At 53.1% G+C, this 22,830-nt stretch overlaps 2 protein-coding genes and 1 long non-coding RNA gene across 3 annotated transcripts in view; 2 read left to right on the top strand and 1 right to left on the bottom strand.

The window, feature by feature from the left end:
• LOC310826287 overlaps positions 1 to 22,830 on the top strand; it is a 430,259-nt gene that overhangs the window by 306,790 nt on the left and 100,639 nt on the right. The window lies entirely within an intron of this gene.
• GCC1 (GRIP and coiled-coil domain containing 1) overlaps positions 1 to 22,830 on the top strand; it is a 451,035-nt gene that overhangs the window by 373,095 nt on the left and 55,110 nt on the right. The gene's annotated exons all lie outside the window — the stretch shown is intronic.
• The window catches only part of SND1 (staphylococcal nuclease and tudor domain containing 1), a 228,676-nt gene that overhangs the window by 201,724 nt on the left and 4,122 nt on the right, over positions 1 to 22,830 (bottom strand). Inside the window, exons 2-9 of the mRNA XM_083700134.1 lie at positions 20,425 to 20,574; positions 18,884 to 19,004; positions 15,214 to 15,292; positions 11,417 to 11,577; positions 9,128 to 9,219; positions 7,716 to 7,874; positions 5,894 to 6,000; positions 4,800 to 4,890 (exon numbers count right to left, since the gene is read on the bottom strand). Of these exons, the coding sequence (XP_083556260.1) occupies positions 4,800 to 4,890; positions 5,894 to 6,000; positions 7,716 to 7,874; positions 9,128 to 9,219; positions 11,417 to 11,577; positions 15,214 to 15,292; positions 18,884 to 19,004; positions 20,425 to 20,574 (960 nt within the window). The remainder of the gene's footprint in view (positions 1 to 4,799; positions 4,891 to 5,893; positions 6,001 to 7,715; positions 7,875 to 9,127; positions 9,220 to 11,416; positions 11,578 to 15,213; positions 15,293 to 18,883; positions 19,005 to 20,424; positions 20,575 to 22,830) is intronic.

The raw sequence follows: 22,830 nt of genomic DNA, 5'->3' as shown, positions 1-22,830 counted from the left end.
CCCTGGCTCTGGTTGAAGCCAATCTAACTTCTTTAGGGACCTCTAGTGTGTTGCTATTTATGGACCTTAAGGTCCTCCGTGGGGCATACCAGGAGAGGCGGTCCCGTAGGTACGAGTGTCCTAGGCCGTGAAGGGCTTGAAAGGTCAAAGGTAAAGGTAAAGGGACCCCTGACCATTAGGTCCAGTCGTGACCGACTCTGGAGTTGCGGCGCTCATCTTGCTTTATTGGCCCAGGGAGCTGGCGTACAGTTTCCAGGTCATGTGGCCAGCATGACTAAGCCGCTTCTGGCAAACCAGAGCAGTGCACGGAAACGCCGTTTACCTTCCCGCAGGTACCTATGGAGCGGTACCTATTTATCTACTTGCACTCTGAGCTGCTTTCGAACTGCTAGGCTGGCAGGAGCAGGGACCGAGCAACGGGAGCTCACCCCGTCGCGGGGATTCGAACCGCCGACCTTCTGATCGGCAGGTCCTAGGCTCTGTGGTTTAACCCACAGCGCCACCCGCGTCCCTGAAAGGTTAAAACCAGCACCTTAAATCTGACCCTGTACTACAGCGGGAGGCAGTGCAGCTGGAAAACAGGAAACAGGAACAGGCTTAGAATGCTTTTTCCTGCTACATGCAGGTCATGCGAGGACAGGCTCCCAGTTTGCTCCCAGGCACCTCCCCAGGGGCTGCCGCCTTCCGCCTTTCCACGCCTCCATGCCCCTGACCCTGCAAGGAGACCTGCCATCAGCTTCGAAGGCCCCTCGCCCTCGCCCTGCCTCCCCCCACCCCTGAAGGGGGTCACGAGACCCTTCCCCCCGAGTTAGTCACAGCCTGGAGCTGCGATGGGCTCAGACTGCTCTTCTTCCGCCCACTGCTCTTCTTCTTAGCACGCCGCCTCTGAATATTGTTTGTTGACTTCTCTCCGTATTTGGTGAGGATTCATCGCAGGAAGAGGAGGCGGAAGCGCGGAAGTAACGGAATAACGCTTGCGAGGCGCAGGGAGGCTCAGGGTCACGCGGGGCAGCGTGCAGGCAGCTGCGGGGACCCCCCCCCGGGGGGGACGAGGGCAAGGGCTCTGGGGCAGAAGGGTCTGCCCCAAAGAAGCACTCCCGGGTGAATCTGCAGGGGGCCACACAGCCCAACCCCACCCCGCCAGCCTGAAGATGCAGTGCTGCCATCCTCTCAGAAGACCCCTCTGCAAAAACCCAGGAAGACCAGAGCCTTCCTTGCTCCATCACAGGAAGAGGCAGCGGAGGGAGGCTGGGCCCTGGAAAGGGAGAAACCCCTTGCAGGGCAGAAGGTGGGTCTCTGATGCTGCTGCTGCTAAAGGAGGGCTCAGCCCCACCTTCTGCCTTGCTCTACCGCTCTTTTAAATCGGAACCAGTGAGGGTGGTGAAGGTCCTGTGTGAGTGTCTGGAGGCAGTTGAAGGATGGATGGGGGCTAACAGATTGAGATTGAATCCTGACAAGACAGAAGTACTGTTTTGGGGGGACACAGGGCGGGTGTGGGGGACTCCCTGGTCCTGAATGGGGCAACTATGCCCCTGAAGGACCAGGAGCACAGCCTGGGAGTCATTTTGGACTCACAGCTTTCCATGGAGGCGCAGGTTAATTCTGTCTCCAGGGCAGCTGTCTACCAGCTCCATCTGGTATGCAGGATGAGACCCTTCCTGCCTGCAGACTGTCTCGCCAGAGTGGTGCATGCTCTGGTTATCTCCCGCTTGGACTACTGCAATGTGCTCTACGTGGGGCTACCTTTGAAGGTGACCCAGAAACCACAACTAATCCAGAATGCGGCAGCCAGACTGGTGACTGGGAGCGGCCGCTGAGACCACATAACACCGGTCCTGAAAGACCTACATTGGTTCCCAGTACGTTTCCAAGCACAATTCAAAGTGTTGGTGCTGACCTTGAAAGCCCTAGTTACAGATAGGTAGCCGTGTTGGTCTGCCATAGGCAAAACAAAAAAATTCCTTCCAGTAGCACCTTAAAGACCAACTAAGTTAGTTCTTGGTATGAGCTTTTGTGTGCATGCACACTTGTGTATCTGAAGAAGTGTGCATGCACGGGAAAGCTCATACCAAGAACTAACTTAGTTGGTCTTTAAGGTGCTACTGGAAGGAATTTTTTTGCTTTAAAGCCCTAAATGGCCTTGGCCCAGTATACCTGAAGGAGCGTCTCCACCCCCATCGTTCTGCCCCGACACTGAGGTTCAGCTCCAAGGGCCTTCTGGTGGTTCCCTCACTGCGAGAAGCAAAGCTACAGGCAGAGGGCTTTTTCGGTAGTGACGCCCACCCTGTGGAACGCCCTCCCACCAGATGTCAAGGAAATAAACAGCTATCTGACTTTTAAAAGACATCTGATTTGAGTTCTTACCAATGCGAAACAGGTATTATGTGTCCCCCATGGGAGCATCAGTTCCATCTGAAGGCAACCCCGCTTAGGCAAGCTTTTAATGTTCAATGCTGTATTGTGCTTTTAATATTTAGTTGGAAGCCACCCAGAGTGGCTGGGGATACCCAGCCAGATAAGCAGGGTATAAATAAATAATTTATTATTATTATTATTATTATTATTATTATTATTATTATTATTATTAATTTCATTATTGCTGGACCCACTTCAGAGCTCTGTGTTCCCTGCAGGGCGGCCTGAGTGGCCCAAGACACAGCAGCCACAGCTCCACCTCAGCAAGCCAACTGGGGCCTTCAGCAAGGGCGGAGCTTAGCAGAGCAGGGGCTGTCCCCGCTTTCCAAGCCCCGCTTTTGCTCTCTGGCCAGGCACCACGGCCACTGGGCAGTCCTTGCCTGAAGGGCACACGACCCTACCAGGGTCCCCGAGGGAGAGGAAGACTCTCACCAACCTGCAGCCACTTCAGAGAATCTTATGGGACCCCAAGGGTCATCTAGCCCCATCTCAGCTCAAACACAAAAGATGCGCACACATGCAAAGACAAGGCTGCAGGGTCCCCCTGCCCAGCCCAGCCGCCGCGGCTGATTTTCCAACTCCTCCAGTGAAATCAGAGAGACCTTTCTCTCTCCCGCTGCCTTGGCCTGCTCCCTGGAGACGCCACCTGGAACCGAAGCTCCAGAGGCCCCTTCCCCTTCCCTGCCCCACAGCTGCTACAGAAGCAAAGTGCCTGGGAGGAAGACCCCCACGGAAACTGGGAACAGCGCCAGCCAGGGCAGAGCAGGCGCCTGAGGCAGCCAGTGGGGTGGGCGTGGAAATCCTATTTATTGGATCGCTTTCTTAAGAAGAGTTAACGTCAGCCACACAAACGCACATCACGTCGCAGGTGCTGGTGTGATTTTCCAGGCAGCAACACACACTTTACAGACGTTGCATCTGCGTAGAAGCCGGCCTATCCATTGCTATTCCGGTAAACAGACAGAACCAAGAGGATTTGGGCCTTAGAAAGCAGCCCAGTCCCAGAAACTCAGATATATAAGCTAATTGCCAAATGGAGCCTTGAACCCTCGTTACGGCCCCCACAACGGAAGGTCCAGGCCCCATTTCCCCCCAAGGGGGGGATTCATTATTGTTACTGTTATTCATTTCATTTCTATTTTATATTTTAAAGAAAAAACCTCAGAGCGGTTTAGAACACATTAAAACATCAAACCAAACCATCCAAGGTAAAACAAATTCAGGCTTCAAGGAAAATATTTCAGGTCCTTCTCTATGTGACATTTTTCTTCCCCCTATTTACCTACGTAATTTACAGAGCTGCCCCATAGCAGAGCCAGTGAGGTGGGGTGGTGAGAGTGTAAGACTAGGACCTTGGGGGATCAGGGTTCGAATCTCCTCTCAGCCAGGAATCTCACTGGGTGACCTGGGAGTCCATCACAGCCTCCTAACCTACCTCACAGGGTCGTTGTAGGAGGGTGAACCATGGGAGGAAAAGACAGGATATAAATAATAATAATAATAATAATGATAAATTATTTATATCCCGCCCTCCCCAGCCGAAGCCGGGCTCAGAGCGGCTAACAACAATAAAAGTAACACAGCATTTTAAAATCAATTCATTCTAAAATCAAATCAGAATCCAGTTAATGGCAACCATTGGGCTAGAGTTCTGTGAGGATTACCAAAGGAGGGGGTCAGGCTGTGCCTTGGCCAAAGGCCTGGTGGAACAGCTCTATCTTGCAGGCCCTGCGGAAAGATGTCAAGTCCCACAGGGCCCTGGTCTCTTGGGACAGAGCGTTCAACCAGATCGGGGCCACAACCGAAAAAGCCCTGGCTCTGGTTGAGGCCAGTCTAACCTCCCTGTGGCTCGGGACCTCCAAGAGGTTTTTGTTTGAAGACCGTAAGGTCCTCTGTGGGGCATACCAGGAGAGGCGGTCCCGTAGGTACAAGGGTCCTAGGCTGTATAGGGCAACAAATGCAACAAATAAGCTCTTCCGCTTCCCTGCTTCAGGAGGCCAGAGGGACCAGCCAGGTGGAGATGCCAGGCGCCAACCTGGCACCCAGAGATCTCCACGTGGGCACAACTGGACCCGTGCCAGTCACAAAACCTGCCTGGCGCCTAGGGAATGTCCGACACTGACCAGGCCACGTGCCGTTTCCCTGGAGCGCCACTGGCTCTCTCCTGAGCAGGGGAGAAGAGACGCTCTGGCGTCAGGGAACTCAGCCCTGGCCAAGAGTGGGCAGCACCCAGAGATTGCAGCTGGGTGAAGGGGAAGGCAAGGGGGCTTGAGGCTCCAGGCCCATTCCTGGCTCTGCTGCCCTGCGTCACCGAGAGAGGGTGGCCGTTTCTCCAGGCACCCCTGCCCCATATCGGGCTAGCAAAGGCCACCCCCCTTGCCTACCTTGGCCACAAACTGCTTGTCCTTCTGGTCCAGGTTGGCCGTGGGCGCCACGTAGTCCCTCCAGATCCTCAGCTTTCGCTCTTTGGCATACCTGGAACACAGAGAAGAATCGGAGTCCAAAGCAGACCAGAGAAACCCCCTTGGAGGAGGAGGAAGAGGGGGGGGGCCCCGCCCTCCTTCCCACCTGCAAGGCAGAACATTGGGCTGGGCAAGAACCCCGTCACCTGCTGAAAGTAAAAGACTGGAATGAACACTGTGAACAGTTAAAACCACTGGCAGGGATATAATGACACTTGCAATGTGAAATGAACTTGGGAAACTATGAATATATGATAAGTAATGATAATGATGATGATGATGATGATGATAGTAATAATAATAATAATTTATTTATACTCCACCCATCAGGCTGGGTTTCCCCAGCCACTCTGGGCGGCTTCCAACAAAACACTAAAATGCAATAACCTATTAAACATTAAAAGCTTCCCTAAACAGGGCTGCCTTCAGATGTCTTCTAAAAGTTTGGTAGTTATTTTTCTCTTTGACATCTGGTGGGAGGACAGTAAAAGACGAAGGAAAAAGGAAAAAGAATGTATTTTCTTTGGAAATGAAACCCATGGAGGGAGGGGAGGAGGTCCAAAGATTTGAAAGAGCCTCTTTAATGTTTTTGAAATGGTGAAAGTTAAAATATATAAATTTATGTATAAGCAATAAAAAATTATTTAAAAAAGAACCCCATCGCCTAAAGCTCCCCTTAGCACCTATCCCCTTTTAAGAGGCAGCCCAATTAGCAAGGTGCCCTCTGGGTATTGGGGCTGCTTCTGGCCTGCGAAATGTTGTGCAAGGCCTGCAAGCGCCAAGATAAGCCCCCAAATCATGTGAAGCTGCTGCCAGGATGAGCCCGTATCTGTCTGGATTCACTTGCTCTGTTATCACTGCACCCAGCCCCTCCCCCCAAGCCCACCTTGGGGCCGGGGGATCTGGACACCCTCCTGGCCTTCTCAAGGAGCCCTCGCCTCCCCAAGCCCCCTCTGTGAAGCAGAACGGGAGCCCCACGGCCCAAGGAGGGCAGGCGGCAGGCTGGACACGGCTACCTCTCGGCCGCTCGCAGCTTCTCTGCTCCTCGGGTATAAACGGCGATGGACCAGTCGACGCAGCGAGCAAAGCCTTCCTTCAGGAGCAGCTCTGTGATGTTCCCATTCTGCAGCCGGGCAAGTAGGGAGAGAGAGAGAGAGAGAGTGTCAGGGAGCTAAAAACTCCAGCTTCAAGGCCAAACACACACACAACCCCTCAACCCCCCCCCCCCAAGATCCTCGACAGATTACGTTTGCTCAGGGCAAACCTAAATATATCTTCGTTATTATCATTATTGCCTTTATTGGTGCATCAATTCATTCATTCGTTAGATTTCTATCCCGCCCTGCCTCCTAAAGCAGCCCAAAGTGGTAAAACAGGACAATTAAAAATAAAATAAAATGCATTTAAAATGACAGAACACATATGAAAACATTGTTATGCTTGCCGATCCAGTTTATGGCCTGCCTTCCCCATCAGGCTCCAGCAGGGGGGCGACGACAATGTCAAATTCAATATTGGAAACAAAATTTGTTAAGATGCCTTGAGCTGCCTGCAGGAGGCGAAGGCATCTAATAAATTTAATAAATAATAGTAATAAACTAGTTGCAGGAACATGTAGAAGTCAGGCTGGGCCTCCCTGGAGTCCACACTTACTTAGGGTGGGGGAGAGATACTGCGAAGACTCCTACCTCCCCCCCCGGCCCCTCCCCAGTCTCAAGAGCCACCAGGAGGGAGAGAGTCTGTGTCTCCAGAGAACCAGAGCTCCAGACCCACTGGCCCCTCACAGAGCAGGCCAGGCAGAAGGGCACAGTGCCAGGCGCTGCCCCAAAGACCTTACAATCACCACACGGGGGGGCTGAGGATTGTTAGAATTCCTGCTCCGCGATTGCAGTCATGGGATTGTTGTCTATCACATGACAGTGTAAGTTTTGACTCCACAGAGTGGGAAGAGACAGAGACAGGATGTTTGTGTTCCTGTGTTCCGTGAAGTGGGACTATTGTCCTTTGTTTTTTGTCTTTCCTGCCTGATGCTAGAGAGAGGGAGCCATGTTGCAATGCTCCGGGTGTGTTTAGATGTAAATAAAGTAGATTAGCCAAAATGCTGAGTTGCTGAGGTCTGTTACGCAAGCTGCGCAGACTCTGCGGATCCCTAAGTGTGCCGGTGTCGGTTGGCATCGGTCGCTGTGATGTTCGGGCAGAAGAAAGCTTTCGAAGCTCCCAAACGAACGACCAGGAGGGAGAGAACATGCCAGTCGGGCAGGTGTCTCTGCCAGGGTCCTACTCAAGAGTAGGACGAGCTCCTGGCAAAGATGAGGGAAGGCCAGCAAGGAAGACCAAGAGGCCTGGGGCAGAGGTTCAGAAGGGGATGAGACTCAGCTGGGCCCAGTCTGGAGGGCAATGTGGGAAGATGTGGGGTGCCCAGGGCCCCAGGTCTTCTGGGACGGAGGCCCCCCAACCACAGCTGTCAACTATTTAAAAAGGTAAACGTTGACATCTATGCCCCCAATCTCTCTTCTCCTGAGAAAGCCCCAACCCTGTCGAAAAGGCCAGGCCCTGCGGAAGGGGAGTGCCTTCTGCTCTTCCGTCTCTCGGCCCCCCAGGCTCTTCTCCTGCTGCCCCCCGCCTGCCCCTCAGGTCCCCAGCACACCCACCCCTGCAAGCCCCTTGAGACCCACCCAGCCCCACGAGTGTAGCCAAGCCCAGACTGGCCTGGACTGACTCCCCCCAAGAGTCTCCCTCTGGCTCTTGCCCAGGACGCTAAGGGAGGAGGGCACCCCAAGGAGCTCTCCGGACACCCCACGGCCGTCCCAGGGGCCCCCCGCCTGCCCCCCCACTTACTGGATGAAGGATGGTGCCCAGAATGTTCTGGTTGTGGCAACTCTCCAGGACGATCTGCACGTCCCTCTGGAGCAGACGAGACTCTGTGAAGAACTTGGCTTCTGCTGCAAAGGGCTCGGGGGTCTCTGTGCCGTCCGCTTCCCGCTTGAAGGTGGGACACTGGTTGGGGGGGGGACAAGACAAGTCAGGGCAGGAAGAAGAGCGCCTGCCCAGCCTCTCAGCAGAACCGGGACCAAGGAGCTTGGCACCCCCATGAGAGAGACACAGCCATTAGAGATCCCCAGTTGACTTGGCCCCAGAGCCATGCCTGAGGCCTCCAGATGGACCGGGGGGGTCCCCTCAGCCTTCTTTGGGGAGCGCCCACGCCTGCCTCCGTGGGTCACCCGCTGCGGGGCACAAGGGCCATTCCCTCAGGGCCAAGGTGGCAGCTGGGCCAGGATCCCCAGTAGAAAAAAGACAGCCACGGAACCCAGAAATTACACAAAACAAATGAAATACCGTGAAAATCCCTGAAACGAGAAGTAATCAACTAGAAATATTATCCTATAGAAATAAACTAAATCATAAAAATCAAAAAGCTTAAGGAAAAAATTAGAAAGACCTAGAATTGAAGAAAGCTTTAATGGGAGGCCGGCTACAAGGCTCGTTTCACTGAACTATTCAGATTCCTCAGAAGGAAATAGAGAAATCATAAACCTTAAATGACCAAATCGTAAACCTTAAATGATCCCCAGGCCCCCCACAAACACCCAGGCCCACCCACCCTAGCCAGCAAGACCCGCAGCCAGGCCAGAGGGGGCTCCGAGGGAAACCCCCCCCCCAGGGAGGCAAAGCTCCTTCCTGTCTCCCCCTCCCCAGCCTCAATACCGGACGGAAAGGGGTCGCTCTGTGAAGAGGAGTCAAGGGGGGCAGGAATCCCAGGTCTGACAGGAATCTGAGAACTAGGGAACTGGAAGGGAACCCCAAGGATCATCTAGTCCAACCCGCAGCAACACCGAAATAGCAGCTAAAGAATCGCTCTGCTTATAAACCTCCAAGGAAGGAGAGTCCATGGCTTTCGGAGAGGATTTACCAAACGCAGGGCAGGTACATTTGGCCCCAGCCTTGGGCTCGCTTCTTGGCTCAAACGACAGCGGAGCCAATTGTTCCATTTGTGACCCACGAAGGCACGAGGCAAACTCAAGGGGGTGGGAGACCAGGGGGTGAATTCACACACGGAGCCACTCCCTGGGCCCCCAAATCTTCCTGCCCGCTCAGAGAGGGGCCTCGGGTGGCAGCCAGTCCTTCCTCTGGCCAGGCGCTCCCAGAACTCCCTTCCTCCCCCTCCGTCGATTCCCTCAGCAGAACTCGCACTCACCACCCCTCAGCCCCACATGGGCGCTGTGAGGGGACAGGGCCTCCAGGCTGCTCACCTTGATGCCGGAGAGCATGACCGTCACCAGGTAGTTGTCAGGAAGGAGCAGAGCCCGCACCACGCTGCCGTCCCGGACGTGCTCGATGATGGCTGCGGGAGAGAAAGAGTTTCCACTAGGGCTGAGCGGCTTGGAGGCAGGAGCAGCAGCCCACAAATCGGCCTCCTTCCGAGTCAGACCATTGAGCTCAGTGCTGCCTACACCACAGGAAGGCAACCTAAGGCCCGGGGGCCGGATGCGGCCCAATCGCCTTCTCAATCTGGCTGCAGACGGTTTGCCTAAGCCAGGCATGTCCAAAGTTTCTTCTGGGGGCCTAATTCGGCCCGCTGGTTGGTTCAATCCTGGCAGTTTATTTCCTGGGGTAAAATCCTTAAAAAAAACCTCAACAACTCTAACCCTTAAAAAAGCCCAACAACTTTGGGGTGAAATTATTAAAAAAAGCTCAACATCATCAATCCTAAAAAGGTCAATAACTTTGGCTGGCCCTTTGGTCACTTCATCAAATCTGGCCCTCTTTGAAAAAAGGTTGGACACCACTAGCCTAAACTGTGCAGTATACCTGAGTGCGCCCTTTGCAACCCATATAAATCTGTGCACCCTTCGCTCCTTCCTCTTCATCCCTAGCCCCCACTTTTGTGCATGGTTCTGTCTTTTTGGAAACCATCTCCATCATTTGTCCTGTTCCAACTCTGCGTATGAAAAGACGTGACTTGAACTGGGACAACAACCCACAGACTTGAACTGGTTTCATAGTTATCTCACCAAGGGACCCTGGGATGAGTGTTACGAGATCTCTAACACATGCATCTCAGCATCCTCACGAACTACAATTCCCAGGATTCCCTGGGGAAAGCAACAACAGTTATATTGATGTCGAGCCAAGTTTGTAGTTTGTAGACTACTGCTTGCAGTCCAATATTACACGGTGTGTCTATTTTTCTCCTTTGACGCCTTCACTCTTTTTCTCTTGGCTTTGCCACCCCTTTCCTGCTTTCCTCTCTTCATTTTTCTTCTTCTTTTAAAACAGGGGTAGGCAACCTAAGGCCTGGGGGCCGGATCCGGCCCAATTGCCTTCTCAATCCAGCCTGCGGACAGTCTGGGAATCAGCATATTTTTACATGAGTAGAATGTGCCCTTTTATTTAAAATGCATTTCTGGGTTACTTGTGAGGCATAGGAATTTGTTCATTATTATTTGTTCAAAATATAGTCCGGCCACCCATATGGTCTGAGGGACGGTGGACCGACCCCACAGCTGAAAAAGGTTGCTGACCCCTGGCCTCCACGGACGGGCAGAGGAGGCTCTCCGGAGCCCACCCTGGAGAAACCGGGGACTGAAGCTGGGACCTTCACAGCAAGCGAAGCAAGCTGGATCAGCAAGCTGGATCAGGCCCATGGCCCTTGGAGACCTGCCTCCCGGTCTCATGGAAGCCAAACAGATGTCCCAAAAGGAAATTCCAGGGCCGGATTCAAGCGCAAGAGCAGCTCTGTCCAGCTGTGGCTGCAGGCAGCTTGCATCCAGATGCCTCCCCAAATCGGGTCCAGAAAGGTCTACCTGCTGACCGAGGGCATTTGAATACTTTGAACACAGAGTTGAACTGTGGAACTCCCTCCCACTGGAGGCGGTGCTGGCAACCAACTTGTGGAGGACTTTAAAAAAAGGATTGTGCAAGTTCATGGAGGAGGAGATAATTAATATTTGATTAATTATTGTATTTTAATATTTTGCTGGAAGCCGCCCAGAGTGGCTGGGGAAACCCAGCCAGATGGTCGGGCTACAAATAATAAATTATTATTATTATTAATGGCTGCCAGCGACAACAGCTCTCCCTCAGCTGGAGGCAGCGAGGCACCTGAATGCCCGTGGCTGGAAGGGGGGGGGGGCTTGGATCCTGCTGGCAGGTTTCCCATAATGAGCACCTCAGTCAGCCACTGTGAGCACCTGACCCAGACTTCTCTTCTTACTTCCCCTGGGTATAGTAAGGTTTGTTTAACCCTCATCTCTATTCCACAAAGCGCTCCGCTCACTGCCTTCCACACGCTCACTTGCAGTTTTATTTTACGCCTGTCTCATTCGAGGGCGATCAATGGACTATGTATATATGACCATCAGGTGCTGTTTGGCAAGACAGGATTCTTTGGGGGGGAACCTTTGGGGGCAGAAACCTCTTTGGGGGGGAAATAGTAAAATCTCTCTTTTTTAGACCAAGGAAGGTCTGCAGACACACCGGGCCCTGGCACTGCCCCCCCCCCCCCAGCAGCAGCCCTCCCTCCTTTGCCCGCGACTCACCATTGACGGGCTTCTGGTGCATGGAGTCCACAAAGTGGCGGGGGTTCTCAATGGTGTACTTCAGGTCCCGGACGGTGTGGGATCCAGTACCGTCGCTCCACATGCCCTTCTTGGCGATCCTGGCCTGCTCCTCCAGCTCAGCCAGCCGGTTCTGCTCTGGACTGGGAACAGAGAAAGGCCGGTCATCAGACAAACCACCCAACCCTGCGGTCGTCACCCGAGGCCAGCAGAGCTTTCCCAGGGAGGGCACGCAGAGGATCTGCACTGTTAACAATGCCAAAAATAATCAGAGCGGGGGGGGAATTAGGGGACCTTTCTGCTGTCAACTTTAGACACCCTCGTTTCGCTAAGCACTAAGACTCGTCCTTGCTGCCTTAGCTACCGGACGTTTTACAGGCGGGCTGGATTTTCACGAGGCATTATTCTGTTTCCCAACACTGTCAAACTGACAGTTACATAAATTCAACTAACTAATATACCCACAACGTAACTGGCTATGTTTAACTAACGTATTTTTCACTCGGAGAGTGAAGTCAAATGGGCCTTAGAAAGCACTGCAAATAACAAGGCCAGTGGAAGTGATGGTATTCCAGCTGAACTATTTAAAATTTTAAAAGATGATGCTGTTAAGGTGCTACACTCAATATGCCAACAAGTTTGGAAAACTCAGCAGCGGCCAGAGGATTGGAGAAGATCAGTCTACATCCCAAGCCCAAAGAAGGGCAGTGCCCAAGAATGCTCCAGCTACCGCACAATTGCACTCATTTCACACGCTAGCAAGGTTATGCTTAAAATTCTACAAGGAAGGCTCAAGCAGTATGTGGACCGAGAACTCCCAGAAGTGCAAGCTGGATTTAGAAGAGGCAGAGGAACCAGAGACCAAATTGCAAACATGCGCTGGATTATGGAGAAAGCTAGAGAGTTCCAGAAATACATCTACTTCTGCTTCATTGACTATGCAAAAGCCTTTGACTGTGTCGACCACAGCGAACTATGGCAAGCTCTTAAAGAAATGGGAGTGCCTGATCACCTCATCTGTCTCCTGAGAAATCTCTATGTGGGACAAGAAGCTACAGTTAGAACTGGATATGGAACAACTGATTGGTTCAAAATTGGGAAAGGAGTACGACAAGGCTGTATTTTGTCTCCCTGCTTATTTAACTTATATGCAGAATTCATCATGCGAAAGGCTGGGCTGGATGAATCCCTAGCCGGAATTAAGATTGCCGGAAGAAATATCAACAACCTCAGATATGCAGATGACACAACCTTGATGGCAGAAAGTGAGGAGGAATTAAAGAACCTTTTAATGAGGGTGAAAGAGGAGAGCGCAAAATATGGTCTGAAGCTCAACATCAAAAAAACAAAGATCATGGCCACTGGTCCCATCACCTCCTGGCAAATAGAAGGGGAAGAAATGGAGGCATGAGAGATTTTACTTTCTTGGGCTCAATGATCACTGCAGATGGTGACAGCAGCCACGAAATTAAGAGACGCCTGCTTCTTGGGAGGAAAGCAATGACAAACCTAGACAGCATCTTAAAAAGTAGAGACATCACCTTGCCAACAAAGGTCCGTATAGTAAAAGCTATGGTTTTCCCAGTAGTGATGTATGGAAGTGAGAGCTGGACCATAAAGAAGGCTAATCGCCGAAGAATTGATGCTTTTGAATTATGGTGCTGGAGGAGACTCTTGAGAGTCCCATGGACTGCAAGAAGAACAAACCGATCCATTCTTAAGGAAATCAGCCCTGAGTGCTCACTGGAAGGACAGATCCTGAAGCTGAGGCTCGCTGGAAAAGACCCTGATGTTGGGAAAGATGGAGGGCACAAGGAGAAGGGGACAACAGAGGATGAGATGGTTGGATAGTGTCTTCGAAGCTACAAACATGAGTCTGACCAAACTGCGGGAGGCAGTGGAAGACAGAAGTGCCTGGCGTGCTCTGGTCCATGGGGTCACGAAGAGTCGGACACGCCTAAATGACTAAACAACAATTTTTCGCTCTGTAAGACGCACCAGACCATAAGACGCACCTAGCTTTTGGAGGAGGAAAACAAGGGGGGAAATATTGCTGTGCAGCCATCCCTCTTGCTGTTCTGGCTTCTGGGATAGCTGAGCAGCCTGCATTTGCTCCATAAGACGCACACACATTTCCCCTTACTTGTTACGAGAGAAAAATTGAGTCATATAGAGCAAAAAATACGGTATATAAATTCTTTATACATATTAACATTAACTCTTTTCACCTTATCTAATTGAGAAGAAGCACTTAAAGACCAACGTTTAGAACAGGAAATACAAATAGATCAATTCTTATATAAGTAATGTCCAAACAAAAGCTTTGAACTCCAAAGCTTAGCAAATACAAGTGTCAAAAACAGCAAAATAAAGTTGCTGTATGCCAGTGTGACTCGTTCCATGTCTCTGATACACAAAATATGAGTGTGCACGGCTGACGAAGACCGTCACAGTCTCCCGTGACAGTCTCTGGCTCAAAGCCTGAGCAGGCCACAGAGGGCAGGGGCTCAGGGAGACCCCTTCACACCCAGAGTGAGCAACCAAGCCTTGGGCAGACCAGAGCCATCACTTTTGCCCTCTGGCCTCGCGGCAAATTGTTGCCACCTTCGCCAGCCGGCACAGCGCTACGCATCAGAAAGGATACTGCTATTAGGAACATAGGAGCCTGCAGGATCCGGCCAACGGCTCGTCTAATTCTGCACCTTCTTCTCAGCGGCTGAACGTTTGCCTCCAGGAAGCAGGATCCGACAAAAGAGCAGCACTCCCCCCTCCCGTGGCCTCAAGCAACTGGTTAAACTAATCCACTGGAGTTTCAGCCCTGGGCTGCTATCAAAGGGCAGCTCCGCCTGCTAGGCTGCGCCACCCTCGCAACCTCCCGACACACACACTCTGCCTGCATTCCAGGGACAAGCGCTGGTGCCACCTCGCCAGCTCCTCGGGGGCCCCAGCAGCTGCCCGCCCTGCAGTGCTGGGATTCCCGCTGACCCGGCCTGCCCTGGCAAGAGCATCGCCTTCTCAGTGTTTGCTTCCCGTTCAAGCGGAACATGAGCAAAGTGAGCCGAGGCCCCGGTGGAGATGGCATGGCAGCCGGCCCAGCCAGCCAGGCTCCGCGGCCTCAGCCGCCTCTGCCGACCTCCAGAGAATACTCTGGGGCTCTTCCAAAGCCGTGAACACATCAGCAGAGCCATCAGGCCCCCTTGGCACTCCCCGCTCTCTCACGCGCACACAGACAGGCGCACTGGCTCTCGCTCTTTCCTGGCACGAGGCAGAGCTCAGGCCTGAAGCGGGGGCTGCCCCCTGCCAGGAGCTGCCTGGATTCCCAGCAAAGTCAACGTGGCAAAACGCACCCCGGGGGATGCTGGGGCCACGAGGAAGCGCTGTCTCCCCCACGGAGACACCCTGCTCTCCCTGGGGCTTCCAATTCAGCACACAACCCCCCGATCCTCACCCAAGCTCAACGATGGGCAGTCGGGGTCCCGGGCACAAGGGGATTTGGAAGAAGGCACAGGGGGATCTGCCAGTAAAACGAAGCACAGGGAAGCTGCAGAGGCCTCTGGAAGAGACCTCACCTTCGAGACTAACTACCCGGACTCTCATCTATGAGAAGCTTCAGCCACATTTGCCAGTCTTGGAGGGGACAAGAGGCTGGCTGTGGGCGGCTGGTTTTGTAAAGAGATGAGACTCTGTGTTGGGAGCCTCGCTCCCCAGCCACCCTCAGCCCAGAGTTTGCCAGGGAGAACCGTCCAAAGGGGAGCCCGGCTCCTCAGGAGTAGACCTACTTGTTGCCACGCAAGCCTTCCCGGCGGCTGGCCAGCCCTTCGGACACGAGCGACTCTGCGATGTTCTCCCCAGTTGTGTCTGCCAAGGAAAGACAGCCAGGTTAGTGAGGCAGCACAGCGCCCAAGAACGGAAGAATTGGCCGGCAGGATCAGGCCCTAGGGGGGCCAAACCGCAGGCAGGATGCGAGCGCAAGAGTCCTCTCTTCTGCAAAACTGGGATTCAGAAGGAGCCGCAGAGAAAGGGCAGAGCCACTGTGGGTGGAGATGCTTTTAATAAAATAAAAATCTTAACTAAAAGCAGAATAAATGCTTTCAATGAGGGGGCTGGTGCCCTGCTGGTTTTGTCTGCGTGTTTTAAACAGATTTAATACATTTGTGAATAGTTTGGATTGATTGTTAATGACTGTGGGAGTTTTCCCCATATTTTTAGCTGCCGTTCTTTTATTTGTACGTCAACCCAGTTGCCTGGCAGGGGGAAAGGTGGGATATAAATAAATATATCATAATAATAGAAGTAGCCACCGGTAGCCTGCCTGGAGGGCGGGAAGTGAGGTGCGCACAGAGCCCACGGCAAGTCGGCCTGGCTTGACCCACAGAGACTGCCCCCCCCCCACATGGCCAGGCCGCTTGCAAAGGGGGCAGAAAGAAAGGAGCAGATCACAAGAAAGCGCACAAGAGGGATTTCACCACTGCGCACAAGGAGGAATCCTGCCACTGCTGCCTCACCTTGCTCTGCCAAGGATCAGGGCCTCCCCAGGCGCTCTTAAGAAGGATCTCCACCCACAAAGCCCTCCCTCCTCCCCACACAAAGAGGCTCCCATGGAAGGAAAGAGTTATGTAGAGGACTCCCTGGTCCTGAATGGGGTCACTGTGCCCCTGAAGGACCAGGTGCGCAGCCTGGGAGTCATTCTGGACTCACAGCTGTCCGTGGAGGCACAGGTCAATTCTGTGTCCAGGGCAGCTGTCTACCAGCTCCATCTGGTACGCAGGATGGGACCCTCCCTGCCCACAGACTGTCTCACCAGAGTGGTGCATGCTCTGGTTATCTCCCACTTGGACTACTGCCATGCGCTCTATGTGGGGCTACCTTTGAAGGTGACCCGGAAACTGCAACTAATCCAGAATGCGGCAGCCAGACTGGGGACTGGGAGCAGCCACTGAGACCATATAACACTGGTCTTGAAAGACCTACATTGGCTCCCAGTACGTTTCCGAGCACAATTCAAAGTGTTGGTGCAGACTTTTAAAGCCCTAAACAGCCTCGGTCCAGTATACCTGAAGGAGCGTCTCCACTCCCATCGTTCTACCCGGACGCTGAGGTCCAGCGCTGAGGGCCTTCTGGTGGTTCCCTCCCTGTGAGAAGCCAAGTTACAGGGAACCAGGCAGAGGGCCTTCTCGGTGGTGGCGCCCAGCCTGTGGAACACTCCCTCATCAGATGTCAAGGAAATAAACAACTATCTTATGTTTAGAAGGCAGCCTCTGTTTAGGGAAGCTTTTAATGTTTGACGGACTATTGTATTTTAATATTTTGTTGGAAGCTGTCTGGAATGGCTGGAGAAACCCAGCCAGATGGGTGGGTATAAATAAATTATTATTATTATTAACTGTAAAGGTCATGAAAAAGCTTCCATGGGCTTTGGAAGACAGAGGGCGAGGAAGCACCCGCGGGGGGGGGGGGAGCAGAGGGACCCTGGACTGCCGCAAGAAGGAGCATTCCAGGAGGCAGCCCTGCAGGCAGAACCAAAGGCGCTCAAATTCAGCCCAAGGCAAGGAATCCAGAGGCTCCGTCAAGGGGGGGGGGCTGCCAGGAACCCCCTCCAGCATCACCCAACCTGAGACCCACCCACACCCCCTTGGCAAATGCACTACCAGTCCCAGACCTGCCTCTCCCGTCCAAACCAGCCCAGAGAGTTGGGGAGGGGGGAGCAGCTGCCAAGATCTGCCCAGCCAGCAATTTCAACATGGATCTCTTCAAAAGCTGAAGAAGTTAATTAGGAAACATCCACCTCTTCAGCTAAATCCTGGGCTGTCAGGCGGCAGCAAGACGAGGCCAGCATGGCAGAAAAATCCTTCACATGGCAGCAAACAAGCGGGAGAGATACTGGCATTGCTGCCCACCTCTGAAGATTTATGCCCGGCACATGGCCCAGAGAGAGATGTGCAAACCAGTGGTTGGGAGGCAGAGCCCCGCAAAGCATGGGAGAGACACAGGCAAAGGACAGGTGGGAAAGGAGGGCAGGAAGGAGATGACCCACAGCCGGGGGGCAGGAGTCGGGGAGAGGGGCTAGCCTCATCTCGGCAGAGAATTTTTATTTTGCATTTCTAACCCCGCCACCACCCGAAATGCAGGAAATCCAGGCCTGGACAAAGCCTCCTTATTCGAAGCTGTTTGTTGGCCTGTTTCCTGCAGAAACCCAGCCCCCAAAGCAGAAAACCCAAAGCAGGGGGGCAGAGGGAAAGAGAAAAGCAAGTAGAGTGGGGTACTGTTCAAAACTGGCTGCCCTTCAGCTCCCGCCTGGCTCTCCCATGGCAAGGGGGCGGGGAGGCGGCATGTTGCACAGCCAGCAGGTGACCCATCCTTGTCTGCTCTCTGGGCAAACACTGTGGGCAAGGGGCAGGGCGAAGGGGTGAGCACCCCTGGAACTCAGGGCACCGCCCTGGTCACTGGCTGGGCCCCTGAAGGACCCCCCCCCCCCCGCTTGGCTTCAAAATGCCACCGGTGGATTTGCACGTCACGGCTGGCGTGAGGCTCAAATTCTTGCCCTGAATGTGTCTTTTCTGCCTGTGAAACTGGACCGCAGAGGAAGAGGGAAACACAGCTCCCACAACCCTTTATGGTATTACACAGAACTTCCCAAAGTTGTATACTTTTGGAGATTCTGAACGAAGGAATATTTGGACGCAACTTTGGCTTTGAGACACTTGGCTATGATTCTGGTATTGCACACGTTATGTAAAATACATATTTAAAGAAAGGAACACTTGGTAGAATTTAAATGTCTTATTTTTATATTGGGTCTTTTAGAAAGTTCAACATAACTTAGGAGGCTCCAAGACTTTGGCCACCTCATGAGAAGAGAAGACTCCCTGGAAAAGACCCTGATGTTGGGAAAGATGGAGGGCACAAGGAGAAGGGGACGACGGAGGACGAGATGGTGGGACAGTGTTCTCGAAGCTACCAGCATGAGGGAGGCAGTGGAAGACAGGAGGGCCTGGCGTGCTCTGGTCCAGGGGGTCACGAAGAGGCGGACACGACTAAACGACTAAACAACAACAACAAAACATAACTGCATAGAGAGTTGTGTGAGCTGGGTTTAACTGGACCACCACCTTGGCCAACTCAATAGTCTTCTTGCCTGCCACGTTCCAGATTTCCAGCTGTGTTTCCCCTTCGCCAATTTCCGCTGGGAGAACAGTTCCCTCGTTTCCCAAGGAGGTCTCCTTTTTGCCCCCAGACCTGCCAGTGCCAACACATGACTACAGAGCTCTTTTTTTGATGGCTTTGGGAGCTGAAGAACTCAGAATAGGCTCAGGCTCTGCTCACCCCCCACTTGGCTGTTGAACCTCAGAGCTCACAGGAGAACAGCCGGCTCAGGGAGGAAGGAGGGGCAGACTGGGCTGTGGGGATTTGCCCTCCAAGTGTGGGGCAACCCTGCGCAGGACCTCTCACCTTTCCCCAGGTACACCATCCCGTACTCCCGGCCTTGGGGCGTCTTGTATTCCACCGTGAAGCAAACCTCTTTCCCGATGAGCTTCTTCCGCAGGAATTCGCGGGCTGGGAACCCCCAGGGCTGAGGAAGAAGGAGGTCACTGGTCAGGAACAGGAGCTGCTCAGCCCCACATCCCCCCCCAACACCCACTCCGAGACCCCTTGTTATTGCAAGGTCGACTCGTTGCTTTCAGAAACTCATCCGTCAGCTTGCAAAAATAACAATTAAGAACCACCCATGTAATACAGAATTTTTAAAAACCTCCACAGCCAGAAACAACTCTTAAAAGGGCTTCATATAAGCTCCTTAGGAAATTTGCATATTAAGCGGTATATAGCTACGGTTGACGATAAATGATGGATAAAACATCCAATGTGTGGGAGAATGGAAACCCTTTGGGGCCAGATGAACTTCTCTAGAGAGGGGATTTTCATTTTATTATTATTATTATTATTATTATTATTATTATTATTATTATTACTACTACTACTACTATTTCATCCTTAGATCTCAGGGGGGTTCACAACATAAAAATACAAGTTAAGAGACAAATTCCTCAAGCAGGGCTGCTCCCACAGGTGAGGCCACCCCCATCTCCCCCCCCCCCAACCACACACACCACCCCATGCCCAGCCTCAGGAAGGGTCAACCTCAGGCCTGGACCTCAGAAGATGGGCAACTAAGGGGGGAGTGATGGAGGGGGGGGGGACAACTCACACCCAGGCTATTTCCTGCCAAACCCCCTGGTGGCAAGAAGTGGAATAGCAACCAATAGCATGACTGAAAGGACCAGGAACCTACAGGCAGAAAAAAATGACCCGAAGGGCCATTGGCAAAGTCACGATGTGCAGCAAAAGCACATAATCTGGCTGCCACACAAGTCCTGGCTGAGTGTAGGGTGCAAACCTGGCCACTGATGTAGGGGAGAGAGGGAATGTATAAACCACCCGCCCCGTCTTATATTCTGTTTTTAAAACAGAGATTGGGGGGGCCATCTCTGGTGAGCTGTTCCAGAAGATCTGCAAGTGCCATCTTGGCAGTCCAGATAACCCCAGAATTAATTGGCAGCTGATGCAGCAATGAGTTCATTTATTAGCTTAGATGTAAGCTAATTGGCTGGCTTCGATATGCCCTCCTTATCTGTGGGGTGCTGGGCTCTGAGCCCAGAGAGGGGAGCTTCTCTGTAGGATTTGGGCATTTGCCACTTCTGCCCTCACCTGGGCAGGTGAAGCCATCTGAGGCCCTGGCCAAAGGATCCCGCTTTGTGTATAAAGAATGAATCCCCATTTGCTGGGGGGCAGACAGGCCATCTCCTTGCTACCCACCCCTCCCTTCGATTATGTGGGTCGCACCCTGTGCCCACAGCCTCCCCCTCTTGGGCACCTCCACAGCAGGTCCTGGTAGCAGAGGCAACATTTAGCCCCCCCCCCACACACACACCAGGCCCTCAGTTACCTCCGTGACCAGCACTTCCCCCCATCTCCCCCCCCCCAAGACCTACCTCGTCTGGTGTGTCCTTGCCATCTGGCTGCCCTGCAGCTGCCCGGCGTGCCAGGTTCCCGGCCCGGATGTTGCTGAGGTTGATCTGCTTCTCGGGAGGCGGTCCTCCACGAGGCTGGCCGCGAACTATGATGGCACAGCCAGAGAGAACCTGGGGGGGGGGAGGAGAAGGCAGGGGCATCAGTAGCAGCATCTAACAAGCCCCAAAGCGAGCAGCATCAGAATAGGACCCAGGAGTAAAGGGAAAGGGACCCCTGACCATTAGGTCCAGTCGTGGACGACTCTGGTGTTGCGGCGCTCATCTCGCTTTACTGGCCGAGGGAGCCGGCGTACAGCTTCCGGGTCATTTGGCCAGCAGGACTAAGCCGCTTCTGGCGAACCAGAGCAGTGCACAGAAACGCCGTTTACCTTCCCACCGGAGCAGTACCTATTTATCTACTTGCACTTTGATGTGCTTTCGAACTGCTAGGTTGGCAGGAGCATGGACTGAGCAACGGGAGCTCACCCCGTCGCGGGGATTCGAACCACTGACCTTCTGATCGGCAAGTCCGAGGCTTTGTGGTTTAACCCACAGCGCCACCCGCGTCCCGGGATCAAATGCCCACTCGGCCAGGAAACTGACTGGGGGATCTTGGGCCGACCTACCTCACAGGCGAGTTTTGGGGATTAAATGGGAAGGACCAGGTAAGCCACGCTGAGGGACCTGGAGGTAAGGCAAGTGGAATTCATAATAACAGGGACCTTGGCTGAGCAGGCAGGTGTGAGCGTCAGAGGAGCAATCCTTCACACAGGTGTGCCCAGGTAGCCTGAAGGTAAGGGACCCTTCTCCTCCTCCTCAGCTGTTGCCACTCTCAATGGCACCCTGCCAGCACCTAGACACTGCCCCTGAATGCGCAAGATCCCAGTTTACTCACAAGGTGTTCGTCTGGGGCTCCTTCCTGCCCATGAATTTTGCCAGGATGCCAGCCACTGCCCAAGCCAACCAATAGCAAGGTACATTAAGGATTGGCTATGTGAATTTTCTATGCTGCCTTTCTGCCTTTCCCTCACACCGCTGCCAGTCAGGTCAGAAAAGAGTAAGACCATTGACACAAGGGAGCAAAATCGCATCCTAAAGAGGAAGTCAAAGCCCTTGCAGCCGCTCATGAACTGCAGGGCCGCAATCCGTCCAAAGGTAAAACGGAGCAGCAAAAAGTAACGTTGCGCTGCCCTGGTTGCCAAAGCGCTAGACAACTCCAGCCCCAGATATCCGAATGGCTACCTTCTTCCCCGAAGACCCTCTTGGGGTTCTCTTGGCAGTCCTTCCACCTTCAGGGGCTCAAGGGGGGTGGCACCCCAGGCGGATGGGGCCTTTTCCGTGGCAGCCCCTCCCCCACAGAGGTGCATCTGGTGCCTTAACTGCACAGCTGCCGGACTTCTCTTTGCCCCCTGACTGCTTTTGCAATTGGAGGTCTATGTTCTTAGGACCCACCTCATTTTATGGTTGGGAGTTGTTTTAAAGCGTTCTTAATATCGTGTTTTAATGTTCTATCCTGCCCTGGGACCTTGGGGCGAAGGATTGGTAACAAATTGTTATTACCATTATCATTACTACTACTACTACTACACCTTGGATCCCAAACGCCTTAGTACTCGGACGTTTTGGCTCCTGAACGCTGCAAACCCGGAAGTGACTGTTCTGGTTTGAGAACTATTTTTGGAAGCCAAATGTCCGACAAATGGCTTCCTGCAGCCAATCAGAAGCCGCGTTTTGGTTTCCGAACGTTTTGGAATGGATTCCCGTTTGACTTCCAAGGTACGATTGTACTACTATGAAGCTTTTTTAAAAAAAAATCCACCGAAAGCTTTCATTGTGATTCCTTACAACTTCAGACAACCATTGGCGAAGAAGCAGCCAATCAATGTTACCCCCAAGCCCCAGAGGTGGGACTTCCCTTGGTTCAGCCACAGCAGCCTTTGAGAGCCCCCCCCCCGGGACCCAGCAGGTCAAGCCCCCCCCCCCCCGCCTGCCCCACAGGGGAGGCTTCCCCTCTGCCCAGGCGTGCAAGAGGCTTGGCCATGCCCTGGTGATTCCTCCTGCCAAGGTTCAGGGTTCAGGCAGAGCACTGGACCACAGGTCAGGCCTTCTCTCGGCCGGCTGGGCAGCAACGGAAGCTGCAGCCAAGCTGACCCTGCAAGCCTCCGAGGCTGAAACCAGCAAATAAAAAGTTGCGCACTAGAAATTCTGGATACACACACACACACACGGGCTCCTTGGCACGTGGCCCATGGTCACCGCCTGTGGCTGCCTTTCTTCGAAGTAGAAAATGGAGATCAGAAGGATCTGTTTCCTGGCTGCAGCTAGCCATGGAAGCCCAGAGAGGAGCTACCAGGGGACAAATATCCTCCGGCTTGTGATGCTCTCTGT

This window comes from Podarcis gaigeae (genome assembly GCF_964106915.1).
Source record: "Podarcis gaigeae genome assembly, chromosome: 10".
In the NCBI taxonomy this organism is placed as follows: Eukaryota; Metazoa; Chordata; class Lepidosauria; order Squamata; family Lacertidae; genus Podarcis; species Podarcis gaigeae.
Note: the sequence above shows the minus strand (reverse complement) of the source record. Positions and strands in the feature narration are given on the sequence as shown.